The 12,884-nt window shown below is 44.6% G+C and overlaps 1 protein-coding gene across 2 annotated transcripts in view; it reads right to left on the bottom strand.

The window, feature by feature from the left end:
- LOC108412866 (integrin alpha-M-like) overlaps positions 1–12,884 on the bottom strand; it is a 79,005-nt gene that overhangs the window by 29,459 nt on the left and 36,662 nt on the right. For both annotated transcript variants that reach the window (XM_037543636.1, XM_037543635.1), the window contains one exon: positions 12,567–12,717. In XM_037543636.1, coding sequence (XP_037399533.1) covers positions 12,567–12,717 — 151 coding nt within the window. The remainder of the gene's footprint in view (positions 1–12,566; positions 12,718–12,884) is intronic.

Below are 12,884 nucleotides of genomic sequence, written 5' to 3'. Positions count from 1 at the left end.
TCTTCTGTGTCCTCTTTCCTCCAAGATCTTCCCCACCTGCCCCCTGGCTGACAACTGTCCTGCACAGCAACCGGCAAGAGCTAAGAAAACTGGAAGCCTCAGCATCTGATCCACGCAAGCGAGGGTTGAGCTGCTTTGCCTGTTGGATATAGACCCCCTCAAGCCAGTGCCTCCATTCCTCCAAGGCAAGCTTCACGGCCAGAAGTTCCCTGTCTCCAACATTGTAGCTGCGTTCAGCCGGGGTAAGGCGATGGGAAAAGAATGCACAAGGGTGGAGCTCCTTGGCCCGACCCAGTTGTTGGGAAAGAACAGCCCCCACACCTACCTCTGAAGCATCTACCTCAATGACAAATGGCTTCTCCAGATCAGAGAGCTGGAGGACCAGGGGGGATGTTAACTGTGCCTTGATCTCCTCTAAAGCCTTCTGGGCTTCGCTGGTCTAACGAAAGGGCCCTGGGGTCTTCCGGGAAAGGGTGGTGTGGGGTGCTGCCACGGAACTGAAGTTCCTTACAAAGTGGCAGAAAAAGTTGGCAAACCCCAGGAAACAGCTACACTTGGACCAGCTAGAGGGAGGTAGGATGTGGAACACCAACTTCTCCAGCTTAACATATAAGCAGCTCTCCAACAACAGTTGCAGAATCTGCCTAACATGCCAAACATGTTCCTTTAGGGAGCTGCTGTAGATGATTATGTCGTCGAGGTAGGGCCAGCGCTTCTCGAAGGACTTTGTTTATGAAGCGCTGGAAGACCGCCGGGGCGTTCATTAACCTGGATGGAGAACCATTACCTGGTTCTCATAATGCCCCGTGGGAGTGATGAATTCTGTCTTCCACTCATCCCCCTGCCAAATGCGGATGTCCAGCTTGGTGAAAACTGTGGCTTGCTGCAGTGCCTCAAAGGCTGTTGACATGAGGACAGGGGGTGGCGGTCTTTGATGGTAATGGCATTGAGGCCATGATAGTCCACACAGGGAGAGGAGGACAGGCGTATGAATCCCAGTTCCATTGCTTTGCAGATGTAGTCCTCCATTGCAGCCCATTCAGGGGGTGAGAGCGCAAACAACTGGCCACCGGGTGGTGTGACGCCTGGAAGCAGGTTGATGGCACAGTTGAACACCCTGTGGGTGGCAGAACCTGGGCCTTCTCCTTGCTGAAGACCTCCTTGAGGTCCCAGTAGTCTTTGGGGATCCCAGTGAGGTCCGGCATAGTGGAACCCTTGTTAGAGGACGTCCTATGGAGAGGACAAGGGTCGACCAGACAATGCCCATAGCAGCGGGGGCCCCACGCATACACAGACTGGGTAGACCAGTCAATGCAGGGATTGTGCTGCCTCAACCAAGGGAACCCCAACACCAGTTGTAAGTGATGGGCTTGGGTGAGGTATAGCACAATACTTTCCCTATGTGGACCCACACGTAAGGTGAGTGGCCCAGTACAGTGAGTGACGGGCCCAGACCCCAGAGACTGGCCGGCTGGGTAGTCCCTGCTCAGCAGCCAACATGATGTCAAGAAAGTTTTCTGCTGCTCCTGAGTCAACAAAGGCCTGCAGGACGGTATGATGAGTGGGGGCCCATGAAAGCTTCACACCCAACAAGAGCCCTGGGGTGGGAGAAAAGGATAACTGGCCCTTCACCGGCATGATGGTGATAAAGATGGTGATAAAGAAGAGGGGGTTAAGCAGGGGTAAGCGAGGGGGATGAGGGTGATAAAGAAGAGGGGGTTAAGCAGGGGGGTGATGATTACCCTATCAAAAGGACAGAGGTGCAGACTCCCTGCAAGGATGGCGAACATCAACACTCCTTGATGGCTGCCACCCTGGAGGATTATTGTGTGACCTTATGGTCAGCAATCAAAGGGCCATACCAACAATGCAGGGAGTTGACCACCTCAGATCAGCAGATAGGACAAACAATGGAGGGAGCTGACCATCCTCAGGTCAGAAGATAGAACCCTAATTTCTCTCAATTCCCCCTTTGATTCTCATTAATGGAGAATCACAAAATTATGTTATGACTACAAGTACGAAATATATGTACAATAAGAAGTCGAAAACAAAAACAAACAAGAAAGATGGCTATAACTGTACAAAAGAGAACAAAGCCTATCTCTGCAATGCTATGTCAGAAAGGTCCAAGAAGTCCATGTAGCCAAGTATCAGAATTGTTCATGGTTGATACCTGGTCATGCAAATGGCGTAAGTCAGTGAGGATGTTTGAGATATCTTCCCTAGGATTCATAACATCAGTGCAGCATTCAGGACCTACTACTGAGCAAGTTCCACCTCTGCTGGATAGTAAATAGTCCAAAGCAATGTGGTTCTGCAGAATCATCATTCTGTGGGAAGCTAGAGTTAGAGCTTATTTGTCTTGCGAGGGTACGGACCTGATACAGGGATTGCATGACACCATAGGATGGAATTAAAGCTCCTAGCGTACGAGACCACAGAGTTTGTTGACATGTTAAACCAGAAACACAGGTGTAACTCTGGTCAATGATGCCAGCTGTGAGTTTTAGCTTTTCTTCTTTACTTCTCATGGATGGATACAGGTATGCAAGGGTGCATCTACCATTAAATCTGGAGGGCAATTCAGACCATGCAGTCTACAGAGCCAGTATGTTCCAACAGGTGCAGGTAGCCGACAGAACTGAGTCAAAGCCAGCAGATTATGCCAGTGAGTACCTTCTTGTATGCAGTGTTCATCATCAGCAGGCTCTTTGAGAGTGGCTTGAGCAGAAAGTTTCAGTGAGAATCTTGATGAATGTTTGTAGACACTGCCCTTGCTGTCTAAGACATAGATTTCGCCACATAATTGTTTGAGAATTTCACCTAGAGAGGATGACTCACTTCTGTGTTCAATGCACCAAGAAAAGGAACTAGATGTAATAAGTTCTGAGATGTTGCTTGTCGGAAGTGAAGTAGTCTTACATGTCTTTTCCCCAGGAACACAACAGCTAGTGACCACTGGGACAGTGACATTATGACAGGAGGCAATGTTGATTGGCTTGCTGGTGGGAACCTATAAGACAGAACATGTGTCACAATTGGAGATTGGGTGTGCAGTCCATGAGATTCCGCCAGTTACACTGACAGGTTGGGGGACACACACAGATTGGTCTCCAAAAAGGTGAGATCTAGTCAGGGTCTAGTCAAGAAAACATTCTCTTTTGGATTATTCAAAGAAATGCTTAGAGGATGATTTCCCCCTTGGCTTATATTCACAGCAGTATCTATATAAACTTGATGATACTGGACATGGTCACCACATTTGCATCTATACAAGCCTTCATTGTCATGCTTTATTTTGTTGAAATGTAAAGTTCCATTTCATTGTAGAACAAATGGTTTGCTTGTTCGTTGTTGCAGCAGTAGGGAGTCTGCTTTTATTCTAAAGCTCACCATTAGTGAACTGGGTCCTTCTGCTTCTGAGTCTTTATTAGTGCAGAAGTGCCAAAAACATATGGTGTCTTCAGGTAGAGCTTGTCTATGATGGATGTAGGTCAGGGAGCTTGGATGATTTGCTTCTGCATGATGGAATGTCAGGTCTTCTGTGGGCATGCGTGTGCAATCCCATGCATTTGAACCATAGATCATGGTTATGATCATCCACAGTGTTTGGATTTGTGACGTATTCATGTTGTCCTGGTGAACTTGACAGCGTATGTTGCTTGGTAGGTCGTCCTCAAGGTCTCATCCTCGTCTCCAATCAGCTGCGCAGATTTTCTTGAGATGCACGTTTCTTGAAGAGTCGACAAGGCATCTAGAAGTCCATGCAGTGTTCTGAGTGGATGGGGACACCGTCTCCGCTGTGTGGTTCTATAGAATACACAAAAGGAACATACGCAGTGAACTGTTCATCAGCAAAATTTGAAGATTTTCATTCAGTGATTGTCATGCAGCTCCCCACTATCTATCCCCCAGAAAAGGCTGTTATGGTGACACACAGTGTTGTGGAGTCTTCACCTCAAGGGTAACCCCCATGACAATATAAATCATAGTTCTTCCCCGAGGCTCTGTACATCACCCACCTCCTCTTTTACTGGCTCTTAACCTCATTTTTGAGGAGCAGGCACAACCTTACAATGAGAAACGTGAATCCATGTTTTCTTTCCTTCACACTTCACTGCTGAGTTAGTAATCAAAAGAACCTGATATGGGCCATCCTATCTGAGTTCTAGAGATTGTTTGTCATGTTTCCTCACCATGACCCATTGACCTGGAATTATTGTATGGCCAGCTTCAGCTGGTTTGCTCCAAGCGCTATTGACCTGAATCTGAGCTGCCTGTACTGCTTGTGTTAGTGTTTGGCAATAATTAAGAAGTGCATCTGACAGTAAATACACATCTGCTTTGTGGAGATCAATCACCCCTGGAACCAGCATTGGTCTACCTGTCACAACTTCATAAGGACTAAGCCCAACCGTTTTGTTGCTAGTTGCCCTTATACTGCAAAGTACCGCTGGCAAGGCTGCAGTCCATTTGACACCCTGACTATGGAGTTTAGTCAGTCGTTCTTTGATGACACGGTTTACACGGTCTACCTGTCCTGAAGCTTGTGGTCTGTATGGACAGTGAAGTTTCCAGTTCACCTTACAGACAGCCTGCACTACCTGTCCAGTGAAGTGAGTGCCTTGATCTGACTCAATTTGCTCAGGAAGTCCCCACCTAGGAATAAAATCCTGCACTAACATTTTAGCAGTGTGTGCAGCAGTGCCCTTGGAAGTTGGATAACATTCAATCCAGCGAGAAAATTTATCCACTATAACCAAAACATCTTGTTTTCCTTCACATTTAGGCAGTGTGATGTAATCTACTTGTAAATGGCGAAATGGACCTGGAGGCGCTACTGTCTTAATAGCCGGACTGCGCATCTGAGGAACAACATTGACTTGGTTACAAGCAACACAATTTTGAACAACTGCTTTAGCCTGTTCCCTGAACTTAGGATTCCACCAGGAATGTGAAAACTGATTTACCATCTTTTCCACTCCAATGTGACCCAAAGAATGTATCTGTGTAGCTAAGTAATGGAGTAGTGACTCAGGTGCGACTAATTTTCCCCCCTTGGTCCAGACACAATCTGGAGCAATTTTTGCACCTGAGTCCAGCCATGTCCAGAGTTCCCAGTTTGGGGAATCGGACTGTAGCTTGTGAATAGAAGAAATGTCATTAGTATTACACTCTGTAATAGTGAGGGATGCAATACTAGCTGGTGGTAAAAAACATGCCATTTTAGCCGCTTCACCTGCAATTCTATTGCCTTGTGCTTCAAAAGAATTACCACCTATGTGCGCTTTGACTTTCACGACGGCTAGATCTGCGGGTAACTTGACAGCTTCCAAAAGACCCTGTACTAAGTCAGCATTTTTAACTGGAGTGCCAGCAGAAAAAAACCTCTATGACTCCACAGATGTGCAAAGTCGTGCACAACGCCAAAGGTAAATCTTGAATCAGTAAAAATTGTGGCACATTTACCTGATGCAAGTTTACATGCTTCAGTTAGAGCCACCAACTCAGCCTGCTGGGCTGAGTAGGAAGGAGGAAGACTACCACTGGCCAAAGTTTGAAGACTGTCAGTCACTGCCCATGCAGATCTACGCTGACCATCAGTGTAAGTTGAGGAACCATCAGTAAAAAGAATCAAATCCGGATTATCAAGAGGGACATCTTTAACAACAGGATGAGAACTGAATAATTCAGTGCAATCATCATCACCCCCTTCCTTATAAGCATCAGTCAATGAGGACATCATAAAGGAGGAAGGGTTGTTCATTGGTACGTTTTGAATCACCACATTAGGAGCTGTCAAAACAGCAAGTCAGTTGCCCCATCTAGAGGCTGTCACTGACAACACGCAGCCATTGTTGAGTAACGCTGACACAGAATGAGGACATTTGATTGTGACTATTTGTTCTAGCGTCCGTGGCGCAAATGCTAACAGTGCCAGATATGTAGCCTGTACTGCTCTTAAACATGGACCCATACCATGAGCCATCTATTCATTTAGCTGAATGATAAGCTACTGGACGCTGCATACCACCATGTTCCTGAGTCAGACAGGACATCATAAAACCCCAATCTTCATGCACAAAGACAGTGAAAGGCTTGTTTGGATCACAAAGGCCAAGAGCTGGTGCAGAAATCAAGGCTGATTTCAACTTTGCAAAAGCAGTGGTTGTGTTATCTGTGATAACAAGAGGGTCATGTTGTCCAGGTTTACCTTTAAGCAGATCGCAGTGAGATTGCAGCATAAGAATCTATCCAAGGTCTGCAGTAGTTGCAGAGGCCTAAGAAAGCTCGCAACTTGTGTACTGTGGTTGGCAATGACAGTGCATTAATTGCTGAGCTTCTAGCAGGCAAAATTCCTCTAGAACCCTGGGTAACCCATTGCCCCAAATATTGTACACCAGGACAACACAACTGAGCTTTGTCTCGACTGGCCTTGTGTCCCTTGCTAACCAAAAATTCAAGAAGCACCTTCAAGTCTTTGTCATGCGTTTCCTCAGTATCACTACTCAACAAGACATCATCAACATACTGAATAACAACAGAGGACTGCAAAATGTGCTCAGCCTGGGAGAGGTGTTTTCTGAGTACTTGATGGTAAATAGTTGGACTGTTATGAAAACCCTGAGGCAGCCGTGTCCATTGGTATTGCACATCCCCCACAGTGAAAGCAAGCCAAGGCTGGCTTTGTGATGCTAATGGAACGGACCAAAAACCATTGGCCATATCAACCACAGAAAAAACACTGTGTGTTGTAGGGATACCGTCAAAGATGGTGGATGGGTCAGCCACCAATGGAGTTAGCTTGTCAATATGCTGATTAGCTACCCTATAATCTACTCTTAGCCGCCAAGTTCCATTAGCTTTGCCAACTGGCCATACAGGACTGTTGGATACACTGTGTGTTTTGACCAAGATACCTCTTTTCTCAAGCTGATCTATGATTGGTCTAATACCCTGCAAGTCCTCTTTGTTGATAAGATACTGTTTAGTACAAGGAGGTTGGCGACCAGTGAGAACAACTGGTTCCATTTCTAGAAGGCCACAGTCATCCTTATCATCTGACCAAATAGGGTGATTAGCCAAATCAGATTGTTTCAAAGAGGCAATGACACACGAATCAGCATTAATAGACAAAGAACAGTTCAATTTTCTCAGAAAATCCATCCCAAGAATATTCTCAACCTTTCCCACCCAAAAAAAATTGCCATGAAATGGTTTTAGGTCCTAGATTAACATCTATGGGTGTAGATAAAGTTAAGGATATTCCGGCATTACCCAGTCCCTCAGCAGTGATGGGTCTGTCTGTTAACGATACTCCTAAAGATGCACAAACAATGTCACAAAGTGTAGTAACCTGAGCCCCTGTGTCTACAAGAAGTGAAAAATCCTGTCCCCTAATTTGTACAACAACAAAAAGGCGATTCTCTAAAACGCTACTGATGGCACACAGATGGGCAGAAGCGGCTGGGCAAATTAGTTTAAAGCTGGGGCAGACGGAGACGTTGACACCTCTGTATATCCCTGCACTGCCTTGATTAACATAGACAATTGGTCATGTGAAAGACCCTGGAAAGACTTCCCTATTGTATCATCCTGTGGAAATCCCTCAGAGGATCCTCCAGCAGTGTTTTCCCTCATCTTTGGATACCTTCTAGAATTGTCTGCCTGTTTCTTATGACAATTCCTTGCAAAATAACCAGTTCTATGACAATAATGGCACTCATTTTTCTGGTTAGTGACCCTGTGATTGGGACTTGAGTTGAAGCCTTTGTCTGTTAGAACATGTACAGACGCTGAAACATGGCTTGGCTCCAGATCAAGATCCAATCTGTCCAGTTCACTTTTAAGCTCACCCCATTTAACCTTATGCCAGTTTGGAACAGCTGTCACTAGAGGCTGTCTAAGGTCTGGTCGCAGTGAGTCGACCAGTTGTCCAAAGTGTGGACCCTCAGTGGTGCAATCAATACTATCGTTGTTGTAAGTATCAATGCCACAACGACGAAGAAAAACTCTTTCAAACCAGTCACAATATTCTGCAGTTGATTCTCCTTTTCTCTGTTTACAATTACTTATCTGCCCCCAATCAGTGGTCTTACGATATTTGTGGCTAATCCACACTTTGAAAACTTCCCACCCTTTATTAATGTCTTGGCCATTATCACCCAAACCATCTAACACTTAATTGGCAAGCTTCCTGCTATCAGTAATGTTAAGAACCTGGCTTGCTATTGCTACAGCGTCATTAGGATGCAATGAATAAAGGTTTTTCTTTTTTTCAATAAGGTCAATGAAGTCAAGGCCCATTAGCCTTGGATGTTTAAATTCCTTGGACAGTCTATCCAATGTGGCAGCATCCAAAGGAATGTGACCAATCTGTACTCTTGTTTCCTTGACTTCACCACCCCTATTGAGGACCTCAGCAGATCTGATTGTTACAGGTCTCATTTGAAATACTTTATTCTGAGTAGATTCAGAATCTTCATCAGAGAGTGAGCAGAATGCATCCATGTCCGGGTACAGCCCATGAAACATTGGAGGATTTTCATCCTCTGTGTAGCATGACTGACCTGGTTGACCGTGGCGCTTAGGTTTGCAGTTAGCATGTAAATGTTCAACCTCAGTCAGTGATTGTTGAAGTTTTTTGCATGTTCTTTGGGCATTCAGTGAAGCTGTTTTGTGCTTTTTACTTTCAATAGTTAACTCTAGGATCTTCCCCTCAGCCTCTGCTAGCCTTTCCTCCATATGCCTAAGTTTATACCCCCAGTATTGTTCTAGCAAAAAAAGACATTCCTTCACAGAATCATGTTTAATCCCATAGCCCAAAGCTGTTTTGCATTCTGTAGGAGACCACACTCTATCAGTAGGAAAACCTTTGGAAGAAAAGTACTCTGACCTTTTTTGCTTATTAACATGTTTTTTGACTATGTTGTCCATTACCATTTCAAATTCAGAGTCAGTCCACTGCGGCATTTCAGTCCCACCCCTAACTAGTGTGCTCTTTTTATAGTTAAGAGGTTTCCAGGAATTTTTACCATTTTTCTGAGCATTTTGGCCTTTGGAAATCATGGTGAGGTGACTAGTGACAAGACAATCAAATAAACAAACAAACAAACAAACAAGTAAACTTCCCTTGAAACAAAGGGTATAACAGCCACAAAAAAACACTAGGTTTCTTTATCAGTGACAACAGGTAAAACTTCCCTTGAAACAAAGGGTATAACAGCCACAAAAAACACTAGGTTTCTTTATCAGTAACAACAAATAAACTTCCCTTGAAACAAAGGGTATAACAGCCACAAAAAACACTAGGTTTCTTTATCAGTGACAACAGGTAAAACTTCCCTTGAAACAAAGGGTATAACAGCCACAAAAAACACTAGGTTTCTTTATCAGTAACAACAAATAAACTTCCCTTGTTTCAGAGAGGCTAAACTTTATTGACTTCTCTGTGTTATAAAACCAGAATTTCTCTTTGGTTCGAAATGGTGTTTACTCACCAAGTAGGTTTCAGTATGCCATCCTGGTCACGGCACCAAGTTGTTAGAAATTCAGCTTTCAGGATTCAGAAGTCAGGAGACCTTCAGCGTAGACTTGATTTTATTGACACACAGGAAATGTGAGCACAGCTTAGTCGATCGTAGCCAGTCTATCACAGCCAGTCTGTTTAGGGATATTTTAGGAGGACCTCATATACACTGGAAGTTGTGGGAGGAGGATAAACGTGAGGAAGAGGAGTTTTAAGGGGGGTACGCGAGGGGGATGAGGGTGATAAAGAAGAGGGGGTTAAGCAGGGGTATGCAAGGGAGATGAGGGTGATAAAGAAGAGGGGGTTAAGCAGGGGGATGATGATTACCCTATCAAAAGGACAGAGGTGCCGACTCCCTGCAAGGATGGCGAACATCAACACTCCTTGATGGTTGCCACCCTGGAGGGTTATTGTGTGACCTTATGGTCGGCAATCAAAGGGCCATACCAACAATGCAGGGAGTTGACCACCTCAGATCAGCAGATAGGACAAACAATGGAGGGAGCTGACCATCATCAGGTCAGAAGATAGACGCTTAATTTCTCTCACTACCGAACATCATGAGTCTGACAAACCAACACAATGTGATCCACTGCATCTGTCTCAAGAGAAAAGACACAGACGATTAAGAGAGAGCCTGTGTTTGTGCTGTGGTGCCTGCACGACCAGGCCACCTGGCAATTTAAAATAAGAGGCCAGTCATTAAATCAACATATGAGGCATGTTATTACATGTTATTAAAAGTTCATGAAAAATCAGCAAATAAAAGTCGCACAGGAGATTTAGGTTTCTCAAGGTGATATCACACTGTTCACTTTGTTGCCACTGCCTTTGACTGGACATATTTAACATTGTATATATATATATATATACACTGCTCAAAAAAATAAAGGGAACACTTAAACAACGCAATATAACTCCAAGTAAATCAAACTTCTGTGAAATCAAACTGTCCACTTAGGAAGCAACACTGATTGACAATCAATTTCACAGCTGTTGTGCAAATGGAACAGACAACAGGTGGAAATTATTGGCAATTAGCAAGACATGCTCAATAAAGGAGTGGTTCTGCAGGTGGAGACCACTTCTCAGTACCTTTCTGCTTTCTGGCTGATGTTTTGGTCACTTTTGAATGTTGGTGGTGCTTTCAGACTCCTGGTAGCAGGAGACAGACTCTACAACCCACACAAGTGGCTCAGGTAGTGCAGCTCATCCAGGATGGCACATCAATGCGAGCTGTGGCAAGAAGGTTTGCTGTGTCTGTCAGCATAGTGTCCAGAGGCTGGGAAGCTACCAGGAGACAGGCCAGTACACCAGGAGACGTAGAGGAGGCCATAGGAAGGCAACAACCCAGCAGCAGGACCGCTACCTCCACCTTTGTGCAAGGAGGAACAGGAGGAGCACTGCCAGAGCCCTGCAAAATGACCTCCAGCAGGCCACAAATGTGCATGTGTCTGCACAAACGGTTAGAAACCGTCTCCATGAGGATGGTATGAGGGCCCGACGTCCACAGATGGGGGTTGTGCTCACAGCCCAACACCGTGCAGGACGCTTGGCATTTGCCTGAGAACACCAGGATTGGCAAATTCGCCACTGGCGCCCTGTGATCTTCACAGATGAAAGCAGGTTCACACTGAGCACATGTGACAGACGTGACAGAGTCTGGAGAAGCCGTGGAGAGCGATCTGCTGCCTGCAACATCCTTCAGCATGACCGGTTTGGCAGTGGGTCAGTAATGGTGTGGGGTGGCATTTCTTTGGAGGGCCGCACAGCCCTCCATGTGCTCGCCAGAGGTAGCCTGACTGCCATTAGGTACCGAGATGAGATCCTCAGACCCCTTGTGAGACCATATGCTGGTGCGGTTGGCCGTAGGTTCCTCCTAATGCAGGACAATGCTAGACCTCATGTGGCTGGAGTGTGTCAGCAGTTCCTGCAAGATGAAGGCATTGAAGCTATGGACTGGCCCACCCATTCCCCAGACCTGAATCCGATTGAGCACATCTGGGACATCATGTCTCGCTCCATCCACCAACGCCACGTTGCACCACAGACTGTCCAGGAGCTGGCGGATGCTTTAGTCCAGGTCTGGGAGGAGAGCCCTCAGGAGACCATCCGCCACCTCATCAGGAGCATGTCCAGGCATTGTAGGGAGGTCATACAGGCACGTGGAGGCCGGACACAACACTGAGCCTCATTTTGACTTGTTTTAAGGACATCACATCAAAGTTGGATCAGCCTGTAGTGTGTTTTTCCAGTTTAATTTTGTGTGTGACTCCAAATCCAGGCCTCCACTGGTTAATACATTTGATTTCCATTGATGATTTTTGTGTGATTTTGTTGTCAGATCATTCAACTTTGTACAGAACAAAGTATTCAATGAGAATATTTCATTCATTCAGATCTAGGATGAGTTATTTGAGTGTTCCCTTTATTTTTTTGAGCTGAATGTATATATGTGTGTGTGTGTGTATATATATATATATATATATATATATATATATATATATATATATACACATAAAACATACATGGGGACTAGAAGCTATCCTCAGCCACTCACTGGTTTCTGATCAGAGAGTTGCTCTTGGTACCACTCTCAATGTAGCAGTGACGATGATGAAATGTGAAATCTCTGAAGTATATATAGTAGTACAGTTTTTAAAAATAGCTTTTTTCATTGAATTTACTGGCATTTTTCTGAAGAAGAATCTGTTACTGCTCAGAAAATGCTCTTATTTTGGACCAGCAGAAATAGCCACTGAACATCCTCAAATTAACAAGGGGAGGTCACCACGAGCCATATACATCCACTCTGAGTAACCTCAATATAAAACATGTTTGTGATTTTATATTAATTATTTTAGTTTTGTGTTTAATTATTATCCGTAATGATTTTTTTTTCATTATTTGTAATTCTAATGTTTGTATATATATATATATATATATATATATATATATATATGTGTGTGTGTGTGTGTGTGTGTGTGTGTGTGTGTGTGTGTGATTGTTTGGTGTGCTGCTTTAATGAACTCACCCCAATAACAAAGCGAGTGATGTGCTGATCTTCACACCTCTTTATAACATTTTTAGTGTCAAAATCAGTAGGACTTCCATCTGTGATGATCATCAGGGCTTTTGTAGCATCAGGATCCACACCAGAAGAAACATTATTAAAGAGGTTTGCTCTGGAAACACATAAAAATACAGCTCCATTCACACTTCAGGATCCCTTTATCATGATACATTAGTCTAAATGAAACAGAGAGTTGAGTGAACACTGATCTTTCCAGATCACACTGGAGAGATTTTCATTTGTGCTCTTACTGTATCTTGCATGGCTCTTTTCAGATAC

The sequence above is a fragment of the Pygocentrus nattereri genome, chromosome 12 (assembly GCF_015220715.1).
Source record: "Pygocentrus nattereri isolate fPygNat1 chromosome 12, fPygNat1.pri, whole genome shotgun sequence".
Taxonomy (NCBI): domain Eukaryota; kingdom Metazoa; phylum Chordata; class Actinopteri; order Characiformes; family Serrasalmidae; genus Pygocentrus; species Pygocentrus nattereri.
The sequence above is the reverse complement of the archived record's forward strand: the minus strand, read 5'-3'. Positions and strand labels throughout refer to the sequence as shown.